At 45.3% G+C, this 24,348-nt stretch overlaps 1 protein-coding gene across 1 annotated transcript in view; it reads right to left on the reverse strand.

The window, feature by feature from the left end:
* The window catches only part of Zyg11a (zyg-11 family member A, cell cycle regulator), a 28,828-nt gene extending 18,856 nt beyond the window's left edge, over positions 1-9,972 (reverse strand). The window contains exons 1-2 of the mRNA XM_075945112.1: positions 9,837-9,972; positions 4,268-4,433 (exon numbers count right to left, since the gene is read on the reverse strand). Coding sequence (XP_075801227.1) covers positions 4,268-4,433; positions 9,837-9,926 — 256 coding nt within the window. The 5' untranslated portion in view covers positions 9,927-9,972. The remainder of the gene's footprint in view (positions 1-4,267; positions 4,434-9,836) is intronic.
* Between the last annotated feature and the right edge of the window lie 14,376 nt (positions 9,973-24,348).

Here is a 24,348-nt window from a genome sequence, read left to right on the forward strand (position 1 = left end):
TTATGTATATGAGTGTTTTGCCCTCATGAGTCTACGAGCATCACGTGTGTGCCTGGTTCCCACGGAGGTCAGAAGAGGGCATCCAATCCCCTGGAACTGATGTTACAGATGGTTGTGAGCCATATGGGTACTGGGAACAAAACCTGGATTCTGCAAGAGCAACTGTGCTCTTTGCTGCTGAGCCACCGCTACAACCTCAGAAGACTTTATTATCCTCATCTGTAAAACGAACAGCTTATACTAGACTCCACTTAGCAAAGATTTATAAAGCGTGTATAAAGATTCCATGCTAAGCAATGGGCACATCAGACATCTATGGCCCAAGGAACTCAATCTTGGAGGGTTCACCAGTAGATAATTAAAATACTTGTACATGCCGAGCTGTGGTGGCGCACGCTTTTAATCCCAGCACTTGGGAGGCAGAAGCAGGCGGATCTCTGTGAGTTTGAGGCCAGCCTGGTCAACAAGGGCAAGTTCCAGGACAGGCTCCATAGCTACAGAGAAACCCTGTCTCGAAAAACCAAAAAAAAAAAAAAACTTAAACTCACAGTAGGAAAATATGACTGATAAAACTGGAGCAGGTGAGAGTGATGTGTTTTAGGGAAGGTTCTGTGTATTTTAGACAGGGACTCATTCTGTAGCCCAGCTATCACTCCTAGCTTATATTTATATTTTCAGAGAGACATAGCTGGGAACCACTGAGAAGACTCAGTGGGTAAAGGTGCTTGCTGCAAAGCCTGATGACCCAAGTTTGATCCCCAGGACCCATGTGTGTTGGAAAGTGAGAGCAGACTGACATCCATACGTGTGACTTGGCTGCTCATGTGCATGAGCACACACAACCATACAAATTAAATAAAAATTTTTTGTTGTTGTCTTTTTGTTTTATTTTTCGAGACAGGGTTTCTTTGTGGCTTTGGAGCCTATCCTGGAACTAGCTCTTGTAGACCAGGCTAGCCTTGAACTCACAGAGAGCCACCTGCCTCTGCCTCCTAAATGCTGGGATTAAAGGCGTGCGCCACCACCGCCTGGTGGCGACTGTCTTCTTTATAGCCTTCTACCATTACTCTGAGTGCTTAATGTCAGGTTAAATTGGTACATGTTTCTTAAAAAAAAAAAGCCCCAGGTGGTGGTGGCGCAAGTCTTTAATCCCAGCACTCAGGAGGTAGTGGCAGGCGAATCTCTCAGTTTGCGACCAGCCTGGTCTACAGAGCGACAGCACAGAGTTCCAGGACAGCCAAGGCTACACAGAGAAACCACCACCACCACCCCTCAAAAAAGAAGAAATAGCCAGGTGTGATAGTGAATACCTGTGATCCCAACATTTGAGAGATGGAGGAAGGAGGGATCAGGAGTTCAAGAGCATCTTCAGCTACATATTTGATTTTGAGATCAGCCTAGAGGAAGATGTGTGAATCCCTGTCCAAAAAAACAGACAAACAAACAAAAAAACCCAACAAATTTTGGGACGGTAAATAACTAGAATGAACTCTACTAGAATGAGGTGGGGTCAAGAATGTCAACAAGGGGGCTGGAGAGATGGCTCAGTGGTTAAGAAACTAGCTACTCTTTCAGAAAACCCAAGCTCAATTCCCAGCATCCACATGGCAGCTCATAACTCTAACTCTAGTTCCATGGAACCCAACACCCACAGCAAAATACCAACACACACTAAGAAAAAAAGTCAAAACAATACTAAACATGCTCTGTATTTTGGAGCATTTCAGATTTTCAGATTATGGGTGTTCAACTGTATTCCCAAATCCAAAACATTCCAGGACCTAAACACATGAAATGAGGCATATGCAACCCCCGCAGAACTCTCTAAAATACCCACATTCAGGTGGGGTGATGCAGGCTGTAGTCTCAACTACTCAAAAGGCTGAGGCAAGGGTTGCCTGCATGCTGGAGTTCAAAGGATGAGACCTTCATCTCAATCAATCAATCAATCAATCAATCAATCAAACGAGGGCTGAAGAGATGGCTCTTGCTACTCTTGAAGCCTACCTAGGTTCAGTCCCCAGCACCAACATGGCAGCTTAAAACATCTATAACTCCACTTCCAGGATCTAATGACCTTACTAGGCTTTCTTGAGCACCAAGCATACATGTGATATACATATGTACATGTAGAAAAAACTCTCATACATGTAAAAAAAATCTTTTTTAAAAGAAATAGGTTTGTGTGGTGGTACATGCCTTGAGGCACAAGGATCTCCATGAGTTTGAGGCCAGCCTGAACTACATAGCACATTCCAGGCCAGCTAGGCTACACTGTAAGACTCTGTCTCAAGTAGAATAATATTTTTAAAGTGCCAGTGAGATGTCTCAGTAGATAAAGGAGCTTGCTGCACACACACACACACACACACACACACACACACACACAAATAAATGTAAAACCAAATGTTTAATTCTAACAAAGCAAATCAAACATATCCTTGTATTCCTTCTCATTGTTCACTTCTTGTTGCTATTTTGATTTTTTACAGTTTATTTATCAGGTGGGGAGGGGGTGCACTGATGCCATGGTGCATGTGTGAAGTCAGAAGACAACTCACAGAACTTATTCTTTCCTTCCACCATGTAGGCCCCAGGGTTAGAACTTGGGCCATCAGACTTAGTGTTCAGTGCCCTTACACTAACTAAGCCTTCTTGCTGCTCTCTCCTTTGTTGCTGTTTTTTTCACCCCAGTCAGAATATCCTAGAGCCCCGACTGGCATCAGACTCACTATCAGCTGAAGAGGACTGACATTCTGATCCTCCTGACTCCTGTTCTCAAGTGCTGAATTTACGGGCATGTGCCATTGAGTCTGGCTCTGTGTGTCCTGAAACTCACTAGACATGTCTTCCACCACTAAGCTACATCTTCAGCCCCAAAGAAACTTTAAAAGCTCACACCCATAGTTCAGAGAATAATGGATGCGAATATAAGAATGTTGGAAGCCAGAAACAGATCAATGACAATGGCTTCATTTTCTTTACCTATTAGGCTAGCAGTAAGAATAGCTTACAAAATTAGATTATCCTGTAAAGATTGAGATAATCAAAGTAAAAACTATAAATAAAGGTATTTTTCAAATTATTATTTTTTTAAATATTTATTTATTTATTATGTATACATTATTCTGTCTGTGTATGCCTGCAGGCCAGAAGAGGGCACCAGACCCCATTACAGATGGTTGTGAGCCACCATGTGGTTGCTGGGAATTGAACTCAGGACCTTTGGAAGAGCAGGCAATGCTCTTAACCGCTGAGCCATCTCTCCAGCCCCCTATTTTTCAAATTATTAAGCACTGAGGTTCCTTACATTCCCCCAAATAATACAGGCTATTGTCACTGTTCTTAGATGCTCTCTAGAATTAGAGGTAACAAATACCATACTAAAGACACCATATACTTTGACTGCATGAGGAATCAAGCAGTGAAGCTGGAACTGAGTTAAACGCTTCCTCCCTTGCTCGCCAGGCCTTATACCAAAAGATGCTGTTAGGGGAAAACTGTCAAGTTTTACTCAGCTGTGGACTGTTTATACTAACTACCGAGGGGCCATGCAAGACTCGGCCACTGGGGCAATACTGGCAAGTCTGTCATAGGAAAAACCAGCTGCTCTTCAGTTGGATTTGAGGTCCATGCTACAAGAGGGAATTTATCTCTGGTACTGTAAACTTGGTCAAAAGCCTGCAGCCAGGGAGGTAGAAGCCTTCGCAGGGAAGGTACTGCTGTCGTTTTGTTGACTGGACATAACATACCCAGGAGTTCAAATCCCCAGCACTCAAGTGAGAGGCCCACCAAGACCCAGAGCTGTGTGGGTGTGGAGACAGGAGTGGCTAGGGCTTGCTGACTGTCAGCCTTAGCTCCAGGATTAGTAAGAGACTATGTATGTCTCATGGAGTTAAGGAAGAAAATGATAGAGCAGATCACCTGATGTCCTCTTAGCCTCTGCATGTGTACACACGGGCACCCATATACACACAGCACACACGAGCCTGTTGGAAGCTGAGCCCTAAATGGGTGTTCTCTACTGCACCCATCTCCATGAGGATATAAATGTAATTAATGGTTGTTGTGCACATGGTGGGTGAGGTGGGGGTGGAGATAAGGATATGGGGTTGTCTTCAATAGTGTAGCCACTGGTGAGGGGGGTCTGTGCTCCTGTAAATAACCCCTTGTCAACGGCTCTGTAAACTACCCTAACTAAACTCAGTGAGACACACACACAAAAGGTAAAGCACTTTAAGACCAAACTAAAGAGAATGTTTAGTACCTCGCCAAGTCATCCTCTCAAGGAACTGATCAGATATTTCTCGAGGGAGATGCCAATGCTCTGGGAGGCACAATGTTCCATCAGGTCTTGTAGAACACCATTGCTCTAATGTAGCAACCAAGACATCTAGGCAGATGCTGACCAAAGAGTAGGGTGATGCTTCCTCCTAAACAAGAAGACAAAAAAGAAAAAAAAATTGTTAGAAATGATCTGCAGCTGGGTAGTGGTGGCGGCACATGCCTTTAATCCCAGCACCCAGGAGGCAGAGGCAGGTGGATCTCCTCTGTGAGTTTGAGGCCAGCCTGGTCTACAGAGTGAGTTCCAGGACAGGACAGGCTCCAAAGCTACAGAGAAATCTGTCTCAAAAAAAAAAATCAAAAAGAAAAAGAAAGAGAGAGAGAGAGAGAGAGAGAGAGAGAGAGAGAGAGAGAGAGAGAGAGAGAGAGAGAGAGAAAGAAATGATCTGCAAACATTCAACATAAAGGGGGTCATTGCCAGCAAGATGGCTCAGCAGGTAAGGTGCTTGCTGCCAAGCCTGGTGATCTGAATTTGATACTTGAGAAAAACCAACTTCCACAAGTAGTTCTTTGCTTTCCGTATACCACATACAGGACATATTAAATTAAACAACACAACAACCAGGTATGATACTGCACATCTTTAATCCCACCACTTGGGAGGCAAAGGCAGATATATCTATAAGGTCAGGGCCAGTCTGATCTTCACAGTGAGTTCAAGACCAACCAGGTATACATAGCAAGAGCCAGCCTCAAAAATAATAATAGTAAGTTATTATTACTTCTGGAACCAAATGCAAATGGAAGCACAGCTTACCAGAACCTATGAGATAATGCTAAGGCAGTTTTGAAAGTTCAGTTTTAGAACTCTGAGTGCTTAAATTAAGCAGTCAGAAAAGGGGAGGTGAGATGACTCAGCTGGTACAGACCCTTGCTCACAGGACTGAGGACCTGAGTTTGATCACCAGGATGTCCTCTGACCTCTGCGCCCCCACCTTCGCAGTACTCCCCCCAAATAAATTGATTTAAAAACTCATAAAGGGGCTGAAGAGATGGCTCACTGGTTAAGAGTGCTGACTGTTCTTCCAGGACTCGGGTTCCAGCACCCACAAACAAACAAAAACTCAAGAAGAGGTGGGTGGGTGGTTGTGGCTCATGCCTTTAATCCCAGCATAGGGAGGCAGAAGTGGAGGATCTCAGAGAGTTCAAGGCCAGCCTGGTCTACAAAGCGAGTTCCAGGACAGCCAAGGGCTGTTACACAGAGAAACCTTGCCTCAAAAAACAAACAAACAAATAAATAAATAAATGAATTTTTTTAAATATTTATTTATTTATTATGTATACAATATTCTGTCTGCATATATGCCTGCAGGCCACAAGAGGGCGCCAGACCTCATTACAGATGGTTGTGAGCCACCATGTGGTTGCTGGGAATTGAACTCAGGACCTTTGGAAGAGCAGGCAATGCTCTTAACCACTGAGCCATCTCTCCAGCCCCAATAAATGAAATTTTTAAAAAAGAAAAAAAAAACAAAACTTACTCATGGCAATCTTTGTCTCCTAAGGGTGTGTGTGTGTGTGTGTGTGTGTGTGTGTGTGTGTGTGACATTTTCTTAGTTAGGTATGACAAAACACACTCTTGATCCCAGTAACCCAGAGGCTGGAGGATCAGGAATTCTCTTCCAGGTTCAGATTCAGCTATTCTTGTGCTACAATTTCCTCTGAGTTCAAACAGTCTACCTTGGAGGAGGTTTCTTAACAAATCTTGGTAACAATCAACTGCCAAGTCTCTGGAAGTTCCTGCAATTTACAGGACCCAAAATACATGCCACACACAGAGGTGACAGCAGATCCCTAGTAGCTGTAATGATTCCAGCCACAATAAGGCTGATACTTCAGAGTTCTAGGGGCCAAGCACTTGCAGACAAGCCCTCAGGCAGAAGTGCCTAATGGCCCATGCTCCCTCCCCTCCCTCTCTCTCTCAGCACTCTGACTTCCCCAGGCCTGTACACGCCCCCTCTATTAAACTCCTAAATAGGTTTTGTTGTATTCCGTGTTTCCTTCTCACTTGTACCAGGTAATTTCAGTACCACATAAAAGTCGGACAAAGCTTATAACCCCAGTGCTAGAGGATAAAGAGAAACAGATTCTGGTTGTAAAGATACAACCCACAACTAATGAAACAAAAAAAGGTTCTCCAGAAAAAAATTAATGTTATTATTAACCAGAAAAAAATTTACAGGTACCATATACGTTAAAAAGATGATTTATGCCAGGTGGTGGTGGCATATGCCTTTAATCCCAGAGGCAGGCAGATCTCTGTGAGTTTGAGGCCAATCTGGTCTACAGAGAAACCCTGTCACACACAAAAAAGTTTTTAAAAAAGATAATTTAGCCGGGTGATGGTGGTGCACGTCTTTAATCCAACACTCGGAGGCAGAGGCAGGTGAATCTCTGTGTGTTCGAGCTAGGTCTAGGACAGGCTCCAAAGCTACAGAGAAACCCTGTCTCGAAAACAAACAACAAAAAAAGATAATGTAAAACTCGAAGATTTCATTCCAATAAATTTGATAAATAGAGAAAAAAAATTCCTGGATATCTGTTACCAAAGCCAGCAATTTATTTAAGCCCTGGAAATGCTGACTTCCTTTTTTGTTTGTTTTTGTTTTGCTTTTGTTGCTGTTTTTTTTTAAGATTTATTTTTTATGTATATAGTGTTCTGCCTATATGTCTACCTACAGGCCAGAAGATCTCATTACAGATGGTTATGAGCCACCATGTAGTTGCTGGGAATTGAACTCAGGACCTCTGGAAGAGCAGTCAGTGTTCTTAACCACTGAGCCATCACTCCAGGTCCTTATTTTGTTTTTTGAGACAGGGTTAATCTGTACAGTCCTGGCTGTCCTGGAACTGACTCTGTAGACCAGGCTGGCCTCTGCCTCCTAAATGCTGGGATTAAAGGCGTTAACCACTGCCCTGAATTAACCCTTTTATAAATGTGGAGGTATACAGGGAGCTCTATAACACCCAAAGAAATAGATATGAATATCAGTTGAAACCTTTGAGGGAGGAGGTGAATGATCAGTGGTAAAATGCCTGCCTGGCAGGCACAAAGATGAAGCATTCAACCCCCAAACACAAGCAAAAAGAAGTTGAGTCCAGTGTCACTAGCTTGTAACTGTAACGTTGAGTGCTGAGACAGACACACACCATACTCTCTCTCCAAGCACGAAGTTATGACACAAACCAGTAATTCTAGCAGTTGTATGAGACAGGAGGATTGTTGAGAATGCAAGGCCAGCATGAGTTACTCAGTGAGTTCCAGATAAGCCTGATCTAGGGTAGGACCTTATTTCCAAAAAAATAAATAAATAAAATAAAAAAGGGCTAAGGAGATGGCTCAAAGGTTAAAAGGGCACACAGGGCCACAGTTCAGTTTCCAGCACCTATATCTGCCTGCAACTCTAGATTCAGAGAATGGACCATATTCTTCTGGACCCACAGGTGCTGGGAACCCCACCCATGTCCTCTCAACTGCTGAGCCACCAGACCAGTCTCATTCCCATACTTCAAAATAAAGTAGGGGCCCAGAAAGATGGGTCAGCAGACAAAGGAGCCTGTTCACATGAGCTCAGTCCCTCAACTCCACATAGTGCAAGGAGAGAATACATTACCAACAACTCTGATCTGCACACACATGCAAAAGCCAAAAAAACAAAACAAAACCCTAGACAAAATGACTAACTTTTGAAGGGCAAGAGAATACAAAATTGCTATACAAAAATCAATTTTATGTATTTGCAAATACAACCCAATTTTACATGAACCTTTAAAACAGGATTGAGCTAAAGGCTTTTAAATCCAAGGAGAGGCTGAGGAGACCCACTGGGTGGGGGTCTGACGAGGCAGAGGCACGAGAATTTCGAGAGTTCAAGGGGAAAAAATTAAAAGGGGCTGGCCATATTATCAGGCAACTGTAATCCCAGTGCTCAGGAGACTGAGGGAGAGCTGAGTTTGAGGCCAGTCTGGGCTCTACTGGGAGATCCTATCTCTTTCTTACACACAGTTTTCGAGAACTGGGGTTAACGGAGTCAGCACAATTTTCACTCCCCAGGTGCTACTCAGCATCCAAGGTCAGCATACTCCAGGTCAAGTTCCTGTGTAGACCCATCCAACCTGGGATTTCCAATTTCCTCCTTCTCCACAGGGTTAATGGAGTGGGTAGGTGAGCAGCTGAGGAGAGGGGCTGGGGGCACTGAGAAGAGGGACTGAGGGCGCTGAGGAGATGGGCTGGGGTCGCTAAGGAGAGGGGCTGGGGTTGAGGGAAAAGGCTGAGGAGAGGGGCTGAAGAGGCGCTGAGGGCTCTGAAGGGAGGGGCTGAGGATGGAGTGCTGAGACGAAGGGCTGAAGAGGCTGAAGAGGGGGCTGAAGGAAGGCAAAGGCTCAGAAGAGGGACTGGGAGAGCTGAGAAAAGGGCTGGGGGGCTGAGGAGGGGGCTAAGGAGGACTGAAGGGTCTGGTTGGGTGGGCTCTGAAGAGACTCACTGGGGGGGGGTCTGAGGGGAGCAGGCTCTGAGGAGACCCACTGGATGGGGGTCTGAGGGGAGCAGGCTCTGAGGAGACCCACTGGATGGGGGTCTGAGGGGAGCAGGCTCTGAGGAGACCCACTGGATGGGGGTCTGAGGGGAGCAGGCTCTGAGGAGACTCACTGGGGGGGTCTGAGGGGAGCAGGCTGAGGAGACCCACTGGGTGGGAGTCTGAGGGGAGCAGGCTGAAGAGACTCACTGGATGGGAGTCTGAGGGGAGCAGGCTCTGAGGAGACCCACTGGATGGGGGTCTGAGGGGAGCAGGCTGAGGAGACCCACTGGATGGGGGTCTGAGGGGAGCAGGCTCTGAGGAGACCCACTGGATGGGGGTCTGAGGGGAGCAGGCTCTGAGGAGACCCACTGGATGGGGGTCTGAGGGGAGCAAGCTCTGAGGAGACCCACTGGATGGGGGTCTGAGGGAAGCAAGCTCTGAGGAGACCCACTGGATTGGGGGTCTGAGGGGAGCAGGCTCTGAGGAGACCCACTGGATGGGGGTCTGAGGGGAGCAAGCTCTGAGGAGACCCACTGGATGGGGGTCTGAGGGGAGCAGGCTCTGAGGAGACCCACTGGGTGGGAGTCTGAGGGGAGCAGGCTGAGGAGAACCACTGGATGGGGGTCTGAGGGGAGCAGGCTGAGGAGAACCACTGGGTGGGGGTCTGAGGGGAATAGGCTGAGGAGAACCACTGGGTGGGAGTCTGAGGGGAGCGGGCCGGCGCGCAGCGGGCACTCAGTGTGGAAGGGGATTGAACTCCGGCGCCTCCCTCAGCAGAGCCCAGGACTGGGAGCACGCGGGGGCGGGACGCGGCGTCCACGGGGTCCGGGGTGGGGGGGGGCCTACTCACGAACCCCAGGAAGCGTCACGACCAACTCGCGGGCCGCGGGGAGGAGGCCGCCCCGCAGCAGCCCTGGGGCGCGCCACACGACGGACGGGCGCTAGCCCGGGGACCCGAACGGCGGCCACACTCACCTGCACGACGCAGCGGTCCCGCGCGTCATCCAGGGCATCGGGCAGGATGAGGGCCTGCGGCCACAGCACCCCGTGCAGGAAATAGACCATGGCTCCCCCGCTCGCGCGAGCCCGCTCGGCAGCGTCACGCCACGGCGCACTCGCGGAGGGCGCAGCGCTGGGCGCAGGGCGTTTGAACCGCAGGCTCGTCCGCCGCGCACTCGCCCGCCGCGACCCCGCCCCCGGCCGCACGGCCAACGGTCCTCGCTCGCCGAGCGCAGCCGCGGAGGCCGACCGTCCTCGGAACCGGCTGCCGAGACCGTTCCCACAGTCGCACTCAGGGTTGGATTGGATTTATTTTTTTCTCAAGACAGGGTTTCCACGGGTGTGTGGTCCCGGCTGTCCTTGAACTCACTCTCTTGGCGGGCTAGCCTTGGATTTAGCCACCCACCTACCTTCGTCCCCGCGGGCTGAGGTGACGGGAGTGTGCCGCCACTGCCCCTTGAAGTTTGTTTGTTTGGTTTAGTTTTGTTTTGTTTTTTCTGTTAGAAACGGAACCTAGAGCATTACGCAGTTGTGCTGTGGAATACTATCATATCCCAGGTTTTTAAATGCTTTAACAAATTTAAACGAATTTTCAAAGGTCTTGCCCCTAGAAGTATGACACCAGTCACACTTCGACTCTTAGATGTAAACTATACAAAATATTTTTAGGGGCTGCTTGTAATGAGACCTGGTTCAGCGAGTAAAAGAAGGTACACCTGAGTACCATCTCCGGAACCCACACAAAGGTGAAAGGGGACAACAGACTTCATACAGCATGCAGAGTTACGCCTGCCTGCACACATGACACGCACATACAATAACATTTCAAAAACAAAACACAGTACAGACCCTTTTGCTTGTTTTTTTTTATTGTTCTTACTGAACAATACATTTCCTCTGCTCCCCTCCCTCCCCTTCTACCCTCTCCTGTGATCTCCACACTCCCAATTTACTCAGGAGGTCTTGCTTTTTTTCCCTCTTTCTATGTAGATTCCACATAGGGTACTCTTTGTTGTCTAGGTCCTTTTTAACTGCGTCAGGGAAGGGGAGTCAGGAGGGTCAGCAGTTCAAGGTCATCCAAAAAATAGTTTGAGACTAGCCTCTACTACATTAAGACCATCTTATTTAATTTAATGTCCATATATTGTCGAGATCCATGCCAAGGCAAGGAGAGAGAGAGAGAGAGAGAGAGAGAGAGAGAGAGAGAGAGAGAGAGAGAGAGAGAGAGAAGAGCTAAAATCCCTAGGAATGTTGGAAGTCTCTAAAACTTAATTTCCTCAAAAGTAAAATCTGGTGCTCCGGTGATAATTCTCCCAAGGTTGAAGTCAAGATTGCATAAGATAATGTAAGGAAAATACCACCCAAAGTCCCCATCTAGATAAAGGAATTTAAATGTTAAAATTAGTTTTCAAGAACAAATGACCAGGAAATACTTGTCTCTCACAGGCTCTTTTCTTTTTCAGCCACCCTGGAACTTTGTAGTTGAAGGTGACCTTGAACTGATTCTCCTACTTCCACCTCCCTGGGTGCTAGGTGAGCCCCAAAAGCCAACCACAAACAGTCTTTAATCGTTTTTTACTAAAAACAAAACAAGGAAGGAAATTTGGTACCACGCTTGAGGTCCTCCTTTCATCCCAAGGAAGTGAAGACCCCAGAGAGTCTAAAGGTGAGGCTGGCTGGGAGGTCCCCAGTCTCTGTAGGAGAAGCTGCAGAATCAACACTAATTCCAGGCCAGCCTAGTCTACTTAGGGAATTCAGCCAGAGCCCATAACAAGGTCCCGCCTCAACCTAGACAATCACCTGCCACTCCAACACTCTTCTCTCCTCCCATTTTTGGTAACACTGCCAATAAAATAGGAAGAACTGAGGATTTATGTGGGGACCTTCTAGACTAGAAGGTAAAAGTCTCTTAATTCTGCTGTGACTTCTAAAAAACAGAAGGTACTACAGATGTTCCTTCTAGGCCTGGACTAGTTCCCCACCCCTGCCCCAACAGCTTTCCAACCCCTAGGGATTTTTACAGCTCTCTGATTGTCAAAAGGGCTCTTGGCTACAGGGGCCCTCAATTTACCTTCACTGCTAGCTGAGGTGTAGAGAAATGGCTGCTAGGTTTCAGTCACTCATCACACTGAAAGAGCAGAAACTGCAAAGAAAGCCAGCCTACAAAACACAATCCCAGAGAATTTAGACAACAATGAAGACACTAAGAGAGACTTACATATAATCTACATGGGAAGTAGAAAAAGGACAAGATCTGAATAAATTGGGAGCATGGGGACCTTGGGGGAAGATTGAAGGCGGGTAGGGGAGAGGCAGGGAGGGGAACAGAAAAAAATGTGGAGCTCAATAATATCAATTAAAAAAAAAGAATAGTGTATACTTAGATTTAAGAATTCCATTGTAGGGGCTGGAGAGATGGCTCAGTGGTTAAGAGCATTGCCTGCTCTTCCAAAGGTCCTGAGTTCAACTCCCGGCAACCACATGGTGGCTCACAACCATCTGGAATGAGGTCTGGTGCCCTCTTCTGGCCTGCAGACACACACACGGACAGAATATTGTATACATAATAAATAAATATTTAAAAAAAAAGAATTCCATTGTAAACGGGGCAGTGGTGGCACAAGCCTTTAATTCCAGCACTCAGGAAGCAGAGGCAGGCGGATCTTTGTGAGTTCGAGACCAACCTGGTCTATAAGAGCTAGTTCCAGGACAGGCTCCAAAACTACAGAGAAACCGTGTCTCGAAAATCCAAAAAAAAAAAAGAAATCCATTGTAAAGAGAGACTATGAGTTAGTGTAAATAAATATACAAGTAGACTGGCCTGTAGGGGTACAGAGGTCCTTGCACTCACAGATACGCACTAGGGAAACCAGGAATGTTGAACACGCAGGGTCATTGGGAACTAAGGTGGTTAACAGGCAAGGCAACCTCTGTGCTATCTGTAGGGCCAGGCCACATCTGGCTCCCCCAGGCTCCCACATACCAGGGCCAGAAATGGTTAATAGCCTGGGTGACCTCTGCACATGACTGTTAAGAGCACTAGGCCTTACCCTAGGCCCTTAAGATAGCACATATATGTAGCCTATCTATAGAACCATCTTCATGCAAGAAGTGACAAGTACTTTGAAAAGAATTTTGATGTAATCAAGCCTTAAGCTTTATTGTGGACATGGGCTTGTGTTATACCAAGAAACTTTCCCCCAAAATGTACTGTATTTAAATATGCTTAATATAAACCACCGGTGTCAGAAAAAAAAAAAAGAACAGAACTGAGCATCAGAAGAGCCAAGGGAAGGAGTTTTTTTGCTGGGGATGGCAGCATACACCTTTAATCCCAAGGAGGCAGAAGCAGGTTGATCCCTAAGTTCTGGGCTACCTAGGGGCCACATAGTGATACCTGTTTTAACACACACACACACACACACACACACACACACACACACACACACTCTCTCTCAAAAAGGTAACAATCTAAAATCTTTTTGTTTCTGTTCTTGTTTTTTTTTTTTTTTGGTTTGGTTTGGTTTTGTTTTTTTGAGACAGGATCTCTCTATGCAGCCCCGGCTCTCCTGGAACTCACTATGTAGACCAGGCTGGTCTTGAACTCACCAAGACCAGTGCCAGTATGCCCATCTCACAAAGAGTTCTAAATATTTATTTATTATATTTTATGTGTATGTGTGTGCCCGACCATGATCCACTAAGTTGGGATTTTAGAGAGCAACCTGGGTTAGTTTTTTAAGGTCCTTTTATGAGGGAAAAAACCTACAAGGTCAATAGAAAATAGCTGCAAAAAGGACAAGATAATTGGCAGTTATCAAAAATAAAATGAGAAAGGGGCTGGAGATATGGCTCAGCGGTTAAGAGCACTGATTGTTCTTCCAGAGGACCTGAGTTCAATTCCCAGCACCCACATGGCAGCTCACAACTGTCTGAAAATGCAGTTCCACAAGATCTGATACCTTCACACCAATGCACATAAAATAAAGTTAAATAAATCATTAAAAGTTTTTTAAAAAATTAAATAAAATAAAATGAGAAAATAAGAATATCCATCATGTCATTAAGGAGTCACATCACAGAGTTGGTGGGCGCAAGTATTGATCAAAGTACCCCTGGAAACATTCTGCAGGGCAAGGGACAGGCCAGGGGCAGTCAGTCGTACATCATGGGGTCACAGGTTCCTAACTAGAAGTAGAAACCTATCCTTGTAGGGTGCGGGGACTTAACCACAATGTGGCTCGTGTATTGAAGAAAAGCCAACATGGCTTCTGCTCTGGTTTCCCAGCAACATGTGCATATAGGAATCCTTAGCGGTCAGAAGATGTGTGAGATCCCCTGGAACTGCAGCGGTTCTGAACCATCTGGACGCAGTGTGATGAGTGACTGAACCAGCCGCATAGGAACCAAACCCAGATCCACTGAGCTATCTCTCCAGCCCCTATGAGACCGTATTAATTTTCGTACTAGGAAGGGAAAGGCATGCATGTTTGTGCAGCGCTAAGAGGTAAACAGGAAGACTCTTGGTCTGAACACCTGATCTCAAGTGGCGATGTGAGCCAAAGCTGCCTCTACAGAGACGGAGGGGCTGATTAGAATTCCCTGCAGTCAGGAGCCCAGAACATTGCAGGCCCACAGGCTAATTACCTTATCTTGTGCTAGCCTGAGCCCTCTGCAGCAGCCATTCCTTGCTCAGCTCACTTGTGTCTGAAGTAGCGTCTATGACTAATAGACAGAAACCTTTCGGAATCTGTTAACAGACCACTGGCTTCATCCAAGCCAGAAGCTAAGGATGGCATCAGATAGCATCTTGGGCCTGTAGCACAGCTTCTCCTCTCTGGCTGTAACTGCTTCTCTGGTGTACCCTAGTTAGGGTTGCTATCACTGTGATAAACATCATAACCAAAGCAACTTGGGAAGGAAAGGGCTTATTTGGCTTACACTTCCACATGTGTCTCACCATCTAAGGAAGTCAGGACAGGAAGGCCACAGGGCAGGAACCTGGAGGACTGCTGTTGACTAGCCTGCCCAACCTGCTTGCTTGCTTTTTTTCTTTTTCTTTTCTTTTTTTTTTTTTTTTTTTTTAGTTTTTCAAGACAGGGTTTCTCTGTGTAACAGTCTTGGCTGTCCTGGAACTCTCTCTGTAGATCAGGCTGGCCTTGAACTCACAGAGGGCGTGTGCCACCACCACCCAGCTTTTTTGGGGGGCGGGGGCAACCTGCTTTCTTATAGACTCCAGGACCACCAGTCCTGGAATGGCACCACCCACAATAGGGTGGGTGCTCCCACACTGATCACTAAGAAAATGCCCTGAGCCGGGCGGTGGTGGCGCACACCTTTAATCCCAGCACTCGGGAGGCAGAGGCAGGTGGATCTCTGTGAGTTCGAGACCAGCCTGGTCTACAAGAGCTAGTTCCAGGACAGGCTCCAAAACCACAGAGAAACCCTGTCTCGAAAAACCAAAAAAAAAGAAAAGAAAATGCCCTGAAGCCAGACAGTGGTGGCATCAGTCAGTACTCAAAGGCAGAGGCAAGGAGATTTCTGAGTTCGAGGCCACCCTGGTCTACAGAGCAAGTTCTAGGAGAGGACCCAAAGCTACAAAGAAATCCTGTCTAGCCGGGCGATGGTGGCGCACGCCTTTAATCCCAGCACTCGGGAGGCAGAGGCAGGCGGATCTCTGTGAGTTCGAGACCAGCCTGGTCTACAGAGCTAGTTCCAGGACAGGCTCCAAAGCCACAGAGAAACCCTGTCTCGAAAAAAAAAAAAAAAAAGAAATCCTGTCTAGAAGGAAAACCAAAAAGAAAAAAAAAGCAAGAAAATGCACTGTTAAACACAGAAACCCTGTCTTGAAAAACTTAAAAAAAAAAAAAACAACTGAAAATATCTTAAGAGCTGGATCTTATGGAGGCATTTTTCTCAATTGAGGTTCCCTTCTTTCAGATAACTGTAGCATGGGACAAGTTTACATAAAAACTAGGAGGTGGGGGGGCTGGAGAGATGGCTCAGTGGTTAAGAGCACTGGCTGCTCTTCCAGAGGACCTGGGCAGCTCACAACTGTTTGTAATTCCAGTTCCAGGGAACCCAACATCCTTATACAGACATACGTGTCACCAAACACAAATGCAAATAAATAAATTATAAAAAAGAAAAGAACTAGGTGCTGGAGAAGCTGGCAAAGACCTAGGTTTCATTCCCAGAACCCACATGCTGGCTTACCACTTCCTTGGGCATAAGGCCTGCATGTGGTTCACAGACAGACATATAAGCAAAGCACTCAAACATACAAAATAAATCCAAAAGCATAAATAAATGAAAACTAGCCAGCATAATTTCTAGAAATTATTTCATTTTATGTGTATGTGTGTATGACCTGCGTGTATGTGTGCCTGGTGCCTGCAGAGGTCGGAAGAGGGTGTCCTGTCTCCTGGAACTGGATTTATGAGTGGTGATAAAGATCTTGGAGAGAGCAGGGATACAAGGAACATACCTAAACATCATTAAGGCAATATACAGCAAGTCAACAGCCAACATCAAACTAAATGGAGAGAAACTCCTAGCGATTCCACTGAAATCAGAAACAAGAAAAGGTTGTCCATTCTCTCCATACCTATTCAATATAGTTCTTGAGGTCCTAGCTAGAGCAATAAGACAACAAAGGGAGATCAAGTGGATACAAATTGGAAAAGAAGAAGTCAAACTCTCACTGTCTGCTGATGATATGATAGTTTACATAAGTGATCCCAAAAATTTTACCAAGGAACTTCTACAACTCATAAACACTTTGAGCAATGTAGCAGGATACAAGATTAACTCAAAAAAAAAAAAATCAGTAGCCCTCCTGTACAAAGATGATAAAAGGGCTGGGGAAGAAATCAGAGAATCAACGCCCTTCACAATAGCCACAAATAGCATAAAATATCTCGGAGTAACTCTGACCAAACAAGTGGAAGACTTGTATGACAAGAACTTTAAACCTTTGAAGACACCAGAAAGTGGAAAGACCTCCCTCCAGACTCTGCCCCCCACCCAGAAAGCTGTCCAAATGATGACCCCTCCCCAGAAATGCTCATGACCACTCCCACAGGGTATTTTAACTGCCCCTCCCCGTGTTTTTCTGGACTTTCTTTCCTGTCTCCTCTCTGGGGGGCTGGAAAGCCACCCAGGAGTGTTTGTACCCATTAAACCTAGGCTTTTTCTAATTCAGTTTGATTTGGTCTGATATGGATTATTGCATAGGCGGAGAGGCTTATGGGATATAGAAACTTTTCAATGAATTCAATCCCCAGGATCCACATGGTGGAAGAAAACTGATCCTCACTGATCTTGATGTGGCATGTATGTACACCCACACACATAGACCTGTATACACACAAAGACTTCAGGTTGGACTGGTGAGATGACTTGGAGGGTAAAGGCACCCATGGCCAAGACTGACAGGTCCGTTCTCATTGGCAAGCCAGCCAAGTTCAGCTGGAGACTGTCAGCAGAGTGATTGGAGTGAGAGAAGATACCCCAACATCATCCTCTGCATGCACAGAGGAGAGGGTACCCATACCCAATACACACACCAACAATAACTTGAAAAGAATTTTTATTTCATTTCATGTGTTTGGGTGTATTTATGTGTGTACACCACATGTGCACCTCCCCAGAAGAGGGCATCAGATGCCCTGGAACTGGAGATACAGATGATCGGGAGCTGCTATGTAGGTACTAGGACTTGAGTTCCAGCCCTCTGCAAGAGCAGCCAGCACTCTTCATGACTGATCCTCTCTCCAGGCCTCATGTTATATATATAGCAAAAGAGCAGGACATAAAGACACAAAGACATGGGTACATGACTATATAACCCCAGCAGTCTGGGAACAAGAAGACTGAGACAGGAAGATCCTGTCTCAAAAACAACAAAAAGATAAACCTAGGGTGGGGTGATAAAAAAACAAAACTCTACTAAGTCACTTATTGGGCAGACAATTTAATGCTAAGAAAAATGAATTTTAAGAATTATACAGAGGCCGGGCAGTGGTGGGGCACGCCTTTAATCCCAGCACTGGGGAGGCAGAGGCAGGTGGATCTCTGTGAGTTCGAGACCAGCCTTGTCTATAAGAGCTAGTTCCAGGACAGGCTCCAAAGCTACAGAGAAACCCTGTCTCGAAAAACCAATACACACACACACACACACACACACACACACAGAGAGAGAGAGAGAGAGGGGACTAGAGAGATGGTTCAGTGGTTAAGAATGCGGACTGCTCTTCCCTAGGACCCCGGTTCAATTCCCAGAACCCACATGGCAGCTCACAGCTCTCTTTAACTCCAATTCCAGGGGATCTGACACCTTCACACCAATGCACATCAAATAAAGTGTTAAAAAAAATAAAGAGGGCATGAAGTTGGGAGAGGCATGTGTTGGGAGTTCTGGAGAAGGTCAAGAAACATTGAATGCATTATGGAATTGTCAAGAAAAAATTTAAAATACAATTAAAACAAGAATTATATAGAAAAAGTTATACAGGTCTAAGGATGCATTCAGTGGTAGAACTCATGCCCAGACTTGGGATCCACAGTCCTGTGTAGAAAATAAAAACATTACAAGAGTAGGATCCACGGAGATGGCTGGAGAGATGGCTCAACACGTAAGAGCACTTCCCAGCAACCACATGGTGACTCACAACCATCTGTAATGAGATCTGGTGCCCTCTCCTGGTGTGCAGGCATATGCAGGCAGAACATTTTATATATAATAAATAAATCTTAAAAGAAAAAAAAAAGAGTAGGATCCAGGTGTGGTGGCAGAGCCTGTTATCCCAGTACTTGAAAGGTAAGGCAGGATATTGCCCACATAGGTTCCATCCTGGGCTACCTACTGACTTGGAAGCCATTTTAGTTATATAGCTATACACCATCTCGAAACAAGCAAGAAAAAATGTTTTAAGCCAACAGTACACATTCTTTTTTTTGGTTTTTCGAGACAGGGTTTCTCTGTAGATACGGAGCCTGTCCTGGACTAGCTCTTGTAGACCAGGCTGGCCTTGAACTAAACTCACAAAGATCCGCCTGCCTCTGCCTCCCGAGTGCTGGGATTAAAGGCATGTGCCACCACCGCCCGGCAACAGTACACATTCTTAACTGCTGAATCATTTCTCCAGTTTTATATAGTGCCAGGAATCGAACCCAGGGCGCTCTCTCTCGCTCTCTCTCTCTCTGCATCTCTACTTTTCTCTTCTCCCCTCCTTTCCATAACCACGAAATAAACATCCAACCCCACTGCAAAGGGACCTGCAGCTGTCCCTGCCTGGGACTGGCTGCTCTCAGGGCCTGCTGCCACACGGTCCGCTACCACTGCTTGGGGACCTGCAGTGTTTCTGCTGCCTGCCACCAACGGGATCCTGCAGCATTTTTAATAATTCATTTCAATTATCTAGATTCTGAGCATCAAACTCAAGTTGTCAGGCTTGGAGGCAAGTGCCTTAACCTACCTAAGTGTTTTCACCAGCCAACAAAGGATTTCCAGTATTATTAACTGCATTAGATCTCCATCCCTTACAGTCAACATCTTTTCATAATTCTGTGGAGCCTAAACAGTAATGCCTGCTTGGAACGCTGAGGTAGAGGGAATCACAAGCTCAGGACCTGCCTGGGCTACGGGGTGAGTACAAGGCCGACATGGACAACCTAGCTCAGGAGAAAGTTTTAAAAGACTGAACTATATAGCTCAGTAGTAGATCACTAGTCTAGCATGTGCCTAGGTTCAGTTCACAGTTGTGTATGTGTGTGGTGGAACTTTGCATGGTAGCAACATCCTAGGCAGTGAGGATTTTTATTTATTTACTTTGTATTTTTAAAAATACTATTTAAATTTGTGTATGAAAATGACTGTCAAACCTCTAACCAAAGTCCCCTCAGCCGGGCGATGGTGGCGCACGCCTTTAATCCCAGCACTCGGGAGGCAGAGGCAGGCGGATCTCTGTGAGTTCGAGACCAGCCTGGTCTACAGAGCTAGTTCCAGGACAGGCTCCAAAGCCACAGAGAAACCCTGTCTCAAAAAACCAAAAAAACAAAACAAAACAAAACAAAGTCCCCTCAGTGCTGGGATTAAATGTGGGCACTATTGTCAGGTTGACTTATCTATAAACTGTCTTATTTTTATTTATTTCCAAGACAGGGTTTCCCTGTGTAGCTCCTACTCTCCTGGAACTTGATCTGTAGACCAGGCTGGCCTCAAACTCAGAGATCCACCTACCTCTGCCTCCCACAATCTCCACTGTTGATGACAAACCCAGGTATCATTTTCTCCAGAACTTTTTTTTTGTTGTTTTGTTTTTTGAGACAGGGTTTCTCTATGTAGCCCTGGCTGTCATGGAACTAGTTCTGTAAACCAGGCTGGCCTCAAACTCATCTGCCTCTGCCTTCTGAGTGCTGGGATTAAAGGCATGTACCACTACTGCCCTACCCTCTAAGGATTTTTTGGACTAATTGGACTCAACTGTCCAGTTAAAATTAGATGTGGTCATTGGTCCCTTTAACAAGCACTTCAGACTGTTCTAGAACACACTGTTAAATAGTATCTATTATGCTTCTCCATTAAAATTAAATTCCTTGAAGTGTCAGAGCATGTTTAATAATCCCTCTACCAATGAGTCATGAACCCAAACTTTATTTTAAAACAAAATTTTGTTGTTGAAGTGTGTGGGGGGAGTCTCACTATATCATACAGGCTGGCCTTGGACTTGAGTCCTGTTTCAGTCTGCCTAAGTGCTGGGATTACAGATGTATACCAGCAAGTCTGGCTCTAACATACGTACTTCATTAAGGAATGATGTTCTAGTTCTGCAAGTTTCAGAAAGCACTCGTCACAATAGATTACTAAGGAACATAAAGCTTGGCTTAATATTAAATTTCAAAGTATATGAGTGAAACTAGACATATTTATGTAAAATTTGTAACATTTATTTAAGCAAAAAAATCCCAATTTGTACATACAACATTAATACTTAAGTACTGTTCCATTTGAATATACAGCATGATTCATGTGCAGAATACTCTTGCTCACCAGGCCATAACCAGAATACCTTTAGCCCAAACAACTCAGGATTGTTGTCTGAGATATACACATTCCGTTTCCTGATGGGTCTCCGTTCCTTGAAGAGGTAAACACATAGGAGTTCAAAGAAAAGACAGTTTTTCATATGCACAAGTTTAAAATTTGACAGAGGAATCCTGCAGAATCAAAGATTTTATTTTGTCATTAATCACTTATTTTGAACTTTGCAAATAAGGTTTTTCTATATAGCCCAAGATGGCCTGGACCTCACTTAGCAGCTCAAGCTGGCCTCCAATTCAAGACCCTTCTGCTTTGTCTCCTCAGTGTGGACATTAAAAGTTGGTGATTAATTTTGTAATACTTCTCTATTTAATGTGGGGCATGAGTGTGTACATAATGCATACATGGGCTCAGAGGACAGCTTGTGGGAGTCAGCTGGCTCCTTCGACCACAGGGAAGGGAGCTCAGCCTTGGCAGCAAGCGCCTTTACCCGTTAAGCCATCTCACTGGCCCACACAAGTTGGTGACTGAAAAAAGGTGTTTCTGCAGACTGAGAAATCTTGACATTCTTTAAGAGGAAAAAAATGTTCCCAAAGATTTCCTTTTATGAAAAGTGACTCACCTTTCATTACTTAAAAAACTTCTTGCTTCAAAGTTGATTAAAATAAGATTAAAAGAGTCCGGTGTAATGGTGCACACCTTTAATCTCAGCATTTGGAAGGCAGAGGCAGGTGGATCTCTGTGACAGATCCAGGTCAGCCTGCTGCTCTACAGAGAGAGTTCTAGGACAGCCAGGGCAACATATTAAGTCTCTTGACTAAAAAAAAAAAAAAACAAAAAAAAACCCCAAAAAACAAAAACAAAACAAAGGGAGAGGCAGACAGATCTCTGTGAGTTCAAAGCCAGCCTGGTCTCCAAAGTGAGTTCCAAGAGAGAAACCCTATCTAAAAAACAAACAACCCTCCCCTGCAAAAAAAAACCCAACAACAAAATCCTTAAAAGAACTCAAAGTTTTCCATAAAGTAAGCTCAAAATCAAGTCTTTACCATTAATGAAATAGATTTATGATCTGCCACAAAATAATTTTGATAAATCTTGAAAAAAATATGTATAACTGGTTTTTCAAGACAGAGTTTCTCTGTGTAGCCTGGCTGTCCTGGAACTCACTCTGCAGACCAGGCTAACCTCAAACTCAGGGATCTGTCTCCAAGCCCTGGGATTAAAGTCATGCACTACCACACCCAACTAATAATTATATGTGTGTGTGTGTTGTTGTTTTTTTTTAAATATTTTTTATGGTTTATTTAACTTTATTTTATGTGCATTGGTGTGAAGGTGTCAGATCCCCTGCAACTGGATCTTCAGACAATTGTGAGCTGCCATGTTGGTGCTGGGAATTGAACTCAGGTCCTCTGGAAGAGCAGTCAGTGCTCTTAACCACTGAGCCATCTCTCCAGCCCTGTTGTTTGTTTTTTTGAGACAGAGTTTCTCTGAAGCTTTGGGGGTAGGGGGATCTTTTTATGTTACCCAGGCTCATCTTAAACTCACATCTCATTTAAGTCCTCAAATTTAAGTACTCAAATGACCTTACCTCAGCCTCCCTGGCATCTGAGAATATAGGAGAAGACAGTATAGACCTCACAATCTTCCTGCCCCAGCACTTGCATGTTAGGTTACAGCATATGTTAGCACACTGCCTGGCATGTTCTTACCACTGGTCTGTCAGCTAGGCTGTGCTGTCCTAGAGAGCCATCCCCTCAGCACAGCAGTATGTTTTCTTTTGGGGGTGTGTGTCTCAAGACAGGGTTTCTCAAAGCTTTGGAGCCTGTAGACCAGGCTGGCCTCTAGCTCAGAGATTGGCCTGTCTCTGCCTCCCGAGTGCTAGGATTAAAGGCGTGCGCCACCACCGCCCGGCTCAGAAAATGTTTTTTAAAGGCTATTGTCATCAGTCTCTTGGGTTAAGATTTGGAAACAAATGCATGTACCACAAAGTATGCCACATCATGCAAAGTCGGTCCATGAAATTCTAAGTAATGCAAGCCATAACACACACCTAAAACCCAACTGCAAAATTCTCTGTCATACTCTATTCTTATCACTAGTTGGTTTACACATCACTAAAATGGACATTTCTGAATTAACACTGAAAATTAAAACCGTGTCAACACACACTAGATGACAACTGGATATCCAATATCCAAGAGACAGTCACGTGAAATGGCCACGAGGGGTTTAAGGAAAGCAAGTTTGCACACCTCTCCGGAAGCAGCCTCAGCAGTTCTGAAGCCCAAACATACAAACTCTTCGCATAAATATGCAGATAAAGCCAAAAGAGCCCTTATTAGCTGACAGTAGGGCACTGCCTTAACCTGTCTTCAACTCATTTACACTGTTTAAATCACAACTAACCAACTAATAAAAGTATGCCATCGGAGAGGAGACAGGTTGCAGGTTATCATGTACAAAATGGTTCGTTCTGTTACCTCTTCTCCCCTTTGCTCTGAGTACTGTTACACACTGTTCTGGGCAGAGGATGTATTTTAAAATGTCAAACCTGGCTTGGTACACTCCTATAATCCCAACACTCAGAGGGCTGGGGCCAGCCTGCAAATATATATATCCAGACTCTTATCTCAAAAAGGCAAAAATAAGGGCTGGAGAGATGGCTCAGCGGTTAAGAGCACAGACTGCTCTTCCAGAGAAGCCAGGTTAAATTCCCAGAAGGCAGTTCACAAGTGTCTGTAACTCCAGTTTCAGAGGATCTGACACCATCACATAGACATACATGCGGGGAAAACACCAATGCACGTAAAATCATTTTTTTAAAAAAGGCAAGCCGGGCGATGGTGGTGCACGCCTTTAATCTCAGCACTCGGGAGGCAGAGGCAGGCGGATCTCTGTGAGTTCGAGACCAGCCTGGTCTACAGAGCTAGCTCCAGGACAGGCTCCAAAGCCACAGAGAAACCCTGTCTCAAAAAACTAAAAAAAAGAGAAAAGAAAAAAAAAGGCAAAAATAGCTGGGGGTGGTGGTTCATGCCTGTAATCTCAACATTTAGCATGGGGAGGCAGCATTCAAAGTCATCCTTAGATACATAGTTTGAGACCAGCTTGGGGTATGTAAGATACTGTTTCAAATAAAAAATGAAGCAAAACCAAGCCGGGCGGTGGTGGCGCACGCCTTTAATCCCAGCACTTGGGAGGCAGAGGCAGGCGGATCTCTGTGAGTTCGAGGCCAGCCTGGTCTACAAAGGGAGTTCCAGGACAGGCTCCAAAGCTACAGAGACACCCTGTCTCGAAAAACCAAAAAAAAAAAAAAAATGAAGCAAAACCAAAAACTAAGCCAAACTTACTGTTCAATAAGTCACCCCAATTTTGTATATTTAATGTGTTCAGTAACATATACCAAAGGGGGGAAGTATGGTCGAAGAGCATCAAAGACAGACC

The sequence above is a fragment of the Microtus pennsylvanicus genome, chromosome 13, assembly GCF_037038515.1.
Source record: "Microtus pennsylvanicus isolate mMicPen1 chromosome 13, mMicPen1.hap1, whole genome shotgun sequence".
In the NCBI taxonomy this organism is placed as follows: Eukaryota; Metazoa; Chordata; class Mammalia; order Rodentia; family Cricetidae; genus Microtus; species Microtus pennsylvanicus.